Genomic DNA, 5,772 nt, shown 5'->3' on the forward strand with positions numbered 1-5,772 from the left:
GAAAGGAAAAAATGAAATTGCATCATATGACCCCTTTAACACAATACTGTGCAAATAGAGAATTCATAGGCTTGTTCCACTTCCCCTCATAGTGTTGCTATGGCATATCTTCAAAGAAAAGTACAGGCATTTAATTAAGTACAGCCGTGGCCAAAAGTTTTGAGAGTGACACAAATATTAATTTTCACAAAGTCTGCTGCTTCAGTGTTTTTAGATCTTTTTGTCAGATGTTACTATGGTATACTGCAATATAATTACAAGCATTTCATAAGTGTCAAAGGCTTTTATTGACAATAACATTAACTTTATGCAAAGACTGAATACGTGCAGTGTTGACCCTTCTTTTTCAAGACCTCTGCAGTTTGCCCTGGCATGCTGTCAATCTACTTCTGGGCCACATCCTGACTGAGGGCAGCCCATTCTTGCATAATCAATGCTTGGAGTTTGTCAGAATTTGTGGGTTTTTGTTTGTCCACCCGCCGCTTAAGGTTTGACCAGAAGTTCTCAATGGGATTAAGGCCTGGGGACTTTCCTGGCCATGGACCCAAAATGTTGATGTTTTGTTCCCCGAGCCACTTAAGTTATCACTTTTGCCTTATGGCAAAGTGCTCCAGCATGCTGGAAAAGGCATTGTTTGTCACCAAACTGTTCTTGGATGGTTGGGAGAAGTTGCTCTCGGTGTATGTTTTTGCACCATTCTTTATTCATGACTGTGTTCTTAGGCAAAATTGTGAGTGAGCCCACTCCCTTGGCTGAGAAGCAACTACACACATGAATGGTCTCAGGATGCTTTACTGTTGGCATGACACAGGACTGATGGTAGCGCTCACCTTTTCTTCTCCGGACAAACTTTTTTACGGATGCCCCAAACAATCGGAAAGGGGATTCATCAGAGAAAATGACTTTACCCCAGTCCTCAGCAGTTCAACCCCTGTACCTTTTGCATAATATCAGTCTGTCCCTGATGTTTTTCTTGGAGAGAAGTGGCTTCTTTGCTGCCCTTCTTTACACAAGGCCATCCTCCAAAAGTCTTCGCCTCACTGTGCGTGCAGATGCATTCACACCTGCCTGCTGCCATTCCTGAGCAAGCTCTGCACTGGTGGTGCCCCGATCCCACAGCTGAATCAACTTCAGGAGACAGTCCTGGTGCTTGCTGGACTTTCTTGGGTGGCCTGAAGCCTTCTTCACAACAAGTGAACCTCTCTCCTTGAAGTTTTTGATGATTCGATAAATGGTTGTGTAACAAAGTTAGTAGATCGGGAAGAAGGAGGTGGGAACTGGCGAACATTTAAAGACTTTAATAATAAAATAAACATTTTATAATATAATTACAATAAACAAACAAAAGACTGCCATGTACAAACAGAACCAAAACCACATAAATGGTTCAGGCCTGGTCTGCTCTCGTCCTTCACTGTCGTGACTTCTCCTTTTATCCTTCCGGAGTTCCTCCGTGGGACTCGAGACCGGTGAGTGGCGCAGGTTTCTGCACTTTCCGCATTTTCATGCTGCTCGACCTCCTCAGCACCGCGATCCCCCTCAGCAGCAAGGGCTCTCTGACAGCCTGTCCCTCCTTCCTCCCAGGTTTCGGCACCAATGTAACAACGTTCGTAGATCGGGAAGAAGGAGGCGGGAACCGGCGAACATTTAAAGACTTTAATAATAAAATAAACCCAAAACTGAAAATAGCGCGACAGCCCCTCACAGACGACTGCCATGCACAAACAGAACCAAAACAACATAAATAGTCCAGGCCTGGTCCTCTCTCATCCTTCACTGTCGTTACTCCTCTTTTCATCCGTCCGGAGCTCCTCCGTGGGACTCGAGACCAGTGAGTGGCGCAGGTGTCGCTCATTATCATTAACTCCACCGGCCTCGCTCCGTTCCCATGGCTCTGGGCCCCGCCCCACTCGTCACAGGTTGATTTAGGTGCAATCTTACTAGCAGCAATATCCTTGCCTGTGAATCCCTTTTTGTGCAAAGCAATGATGACTGCACGTGTTTTCTTGCAGGTAACCATGGTAAACAGAGGAAGAACAATGATTTCAAGCACCACCCTCCTTTTAAAGCTTCCAGACTGTTATTCTAACTCAATCAGCATGACAGAGTGATCTCTAGCCTTGTCCTCGTCAACACTCTCACCTGTTAACGAGAGAATCACTGACATGATGTCAGCTGGTCCTTTTGTGGCAGGGCTGAAATGCAGGGGAAATGTTTTTTTGGGGGGGGGGGGATTAAGTTCATTTTCATGGCAAAGAGGAACTTTGCAATTAATTGCAATTCATCTGATAATTTTTCATAACATTCTGGAGTATATGCAAATTGCCATCATAAAAACTGAGGTAGCAGACTTTGTGAAAATTAATATTTGTGTCATTCTCAAAACTTTTGGCTACGGCTGTATATATTGCAATATTCATATGCCTGTATATAATCTGACAAACTGAACTATATTAGACTTCTGTAGACATCAGGATATTCTCAGAACAGAATCCTTCCTCTTGTTAAACTCAAACACCCACAGGAGGCGCTAAAATAAAAACATGAAATTATAATGTTTTATGAGCGAAAACATATCCTAAATATCAACCTAATAAATCAACAATCAAATTAAAATTTTACACATTGGTTACATCTAATGTACAGTTCAGTGTGCTGTTGAGGGGAAATCAAGAAATTGGAGACAATAATGGAGTTTATTTGAGCTGATGTTTGGTTATGTTTGTGTGAAAAGATTTGATTAGTGCGAAACATACAGAGTCATAACCACACCAGATATACAAAGAGTTTCTTAAAAGACACATATATCATTATACGGAAATAAAACAGACTTTTGGCCACTTTTAAAACTCAATAAGCAGATTCACTCACAACTTACTGATGAACAAATCAAACATAAAAGTGAATCAGAAAAGTAATGAAGTAGCCTATGAAAACGGTTGATGCAAGTAAACACATTAGCGTTTAATTTCTGCTGCAGATGAAGTTGAGTTTGTGAGATTCAGGAAGGCTGATCCAGCGCTGATCTCCTCCAGACTGAACTGCTCCTTTTCTCTTCTCGAGGCTGCAGTTTTCCGGTGTCGTCCCGTTCCCTGGAGCCCAGTTCTGATAGCACACCATCTCTCCACTCAGCCAGAGCCACATGTTCATGCTGCAGTAGTTGTGTAAACCCAACCACACCGCCGCAGTAGACGCCCGTTTAACCACGTTCATCACACGATGCTGAATCTCTTCTGAATGAACCGAGACCAGATCCACATGATTCTGTCTGCAGTATCTCAGCGCTTCAGCCCACGTCAGATTCTCCCTGATCACAATCAGTTTATCTGGAAACCAAACAAAGCACAAGCAGAAACTAGAGAGAGACTGATCAAAAACAACATGCAGAACAAACACTGGATGAATTTGTCATGTCAGACATTCAGCGTGAACTTTAGGAGCTCTGGAGGTGATGGATTGTGTGTGTTTTGTGAGGATCTACTCACCTTCATGACACACTAAAGGAAATTGTTTGGTGCAAGAGATGTCATTCCATCGTCCCTGAGCGTTCGGTTCAGTCACTGTACAGTCTTCATGACCTCCAACATTATTAGGTTCACCAGAGTTCCAGTATCTGAATGAGGAGTTACTCTGATCTGACCACTGCCATGAGTCTCTGACTCTGAACAGACCGATCCAGACATATGATCCAGATTTATTATTATCACTAATGATCTTCTCAACCTGTTCACTCTCATTCTGGTTTCTCACACTGACCAGATCAATGTGATTCTGTCTGCAGTAACTCTGAGCGTTTCTCCAACTCTTCAGCTGATTGACAAAGACGAGTCCTGTGTTCGCTTTAAGAAAAACAAATGACAAAAAGTTAATGAATCATTCTTACGCTGCTTTATGGTTTAGATGTGAACATGATCCAGATGAGTGATTATCACTAATGATCTTCTGAACCTGTTGACTCTCATTCTGGTTTCTCACACTGACCAGATCAATGTGATTCTGTCTGCAGTAACTCTGAGCGTTTCTCCAACTCTTCAGCTGATTGACAAAGACGAGTCCTGTGTTCGCTTTAAGAAAAACAAATGACAAAAAGTTAATGAATCATTCTTACGCTGCTTTATGGTTTAGATGTGAACAGGAGCAGCGGTGGAAACATCAGAAACACTTCATTCAAAGACCTGAGCTGCTTCTACAGCTGGTGATATATTGAATATTCACAATGTTCAAGATATTTTAAATCATACCATGATCTGTCTAAAAACTAGATTCTGATTGGCTGGAACGAATGCATTCAAACCATTAAATGAAACACACACACATACAGTTAGACAGTCAGTCGCACACAGAGAAACATTTAGAAACACGGAAACTTGATGTCAACCCTGTACCATGACTTTTATTATAAAATAGCTTCACTATGGAATCGCTACATTACATTTCTCTGCATCGAGGGTTTATGTTGTAATGACTATCATTCCTACATGGAGCAGACTCAAGTTAATCTACAAATGAAAAACAAAGCCCTTGTAGGTTTGTGTTGAGATTCTGAAGGCTGAAAATATCAAGCTGAATCACCTCTAATCACTACAGTACGTTTACTATTCATAATATAAGATCAATTTAGATCTCTAGGATTTTTAGGCTCTTTACTTGCAAGTTTCCATTGTGACAAATGATCATATAGATAACAAAAGATCAAAGTGTGTTCAGTGAATGAAGTCTATTCTTCTGGCAAATACGACATAAAATACAGAAATTGTCTCAAAACTGAAAGTGTGACAAATATCCACAGTCTATTCTAAATTCACGACCAAATTAAACAGTCATACTGTTTAGTATTCCATTAAAATCTGGTATATGGTGCATCTAAAAATGAACTCACTGTTGTAACAGATGAATTGTCGGGCAGCACTACATGGCAAATCATGCCATTCTCCATTTAACATCATAGCACAATCATCTGTGCCTTCTGGTTGTCCAGTAGCCCAGTTCAGATAGAGCGCAGGTTCACCTGAAGACCAACGCCATTCATCACGACCCGTCCTCTGCAGCCCAATCCAGACAAACTGAAAACCTCCACCATTCACACTCTTCTTCAGCTCGTTCATGTCGGTCATGTTGTCAACGGTGGCCAGATCGGTGTAATTCTCTCTGCAGTATCTCTGAGCTTCAGTCCAGGTCTTGTTCTCATTTATAAAGTGATACTGACGCTGAAAACATTCAGACACGGAGCAGAGAGCTGTGAAAGAGAGGCTTTGATTGAATGCTTTTCAGAACAGGATCAAACCTAATGAAACTAAATAAAACCTCAAACACACTCACCAATGAGAAGAATGACATATAGAGTTTGGTCCATTTCTGAGGAAGAAAAATATAGATAAATATTCCCAGATTCATTTTGGTGTGAAACATGATTTCAGTGATAATTAAAAACAGGAACATAAATGCACCATACCACAATGATTAAGACAATATTAACATGTCAAAAAGTCTAGTTAAAGAATGAATGTGAGTTGTTCTTACTTTAGAGGTCGTGTGCTTCTGTCCAGAGTTTGATGTTTCTGTCTGTGATTATTATATCTGCTCTCATCCCTCATTCAGCATCACATCATTTGTTTATTAATCTAAACAAAAGCTCTTTTCATTTTTCTTCCTCGTTCATGTGTTTTTCTGATATTTTTCTCTGTGTTGCTCTTTGTTGCTGTAATTCTACAGAAGTGAGTTAATTTGAATGTGGTAGATCTGGAGGGTCTGTATGTGTCTGTATGCACACAA

At 41.1% G+C, this 5,772-nt stretch overlaps 1 protein-coding gene across 1 annotated transcript; it reads right to left on the bottom strand.

Annotated features, from left to right (window-relative positions):
• Positions 1–2,964: 2,964 nt before the first annotated feature.
• On the bottom strand, positions 2,965–5,353 carry LOC107684414 (macrophage mannose receptor 1-like). The gene is made up of 4 exons (XM_016480679.1): positions 5,320–5,353; positions 4,880–5,236; positions 3,486–3,839; positions 2,965–3,326 (listed from the first exon to the last, which is right to left on the bottom strand). The coding sequence occupies exons 1-4, from the start codon at positions 5,351–5,353 to the stop codon at positions 2,965–2,967; spliced, it is 1,107 nt and encodes a 368-aa protein (XP_016336165.1).
• Positions 5,354–5,772: the final 419 nt, after the last annotated feature.

The sequence above is a fragment of the Sinocyclocheilus anshuiensis genome, unplaced genomic scaffold (assembly GCF_001515605.1).
Source record: "Sinocyclocheilus anshuiensis isolate Anshui unplaced genomic scaffold, SAMN03320099.WGS_v1.1 scaffold713, whole genome shotgun sequence".
NCBI classification, from domain to species: Eukaryota; Metazoa; Chordata; class Actinopteri; order Cypriniformes; family Cyprinidae; genus Sinocyclocheilus; species Sinocyclocheilus anshuiensis.

Coding starts and splice junctions, on each gene's coding strand:
- LOC107684414 (XM_016480679.1), bottom strand. CDS start 5,353: ATGGACCAAACTCTATATGTCATTCTTCTCATTG. Junction 5,237..5,319: donor ATATGTCATTCTTCTCATTG/GTGAGTGTGTTT, acceptor TCTCTTTCACAG/CTCTCTGCTCCGTGTCTGAA. Junction 3,840..4,879: donor ACAATTCATCTGTTACAACA/GTGAGTTCATTT, acceptor TTTTTCTTAAAG/CGAACACAGGACTCGTCTTT.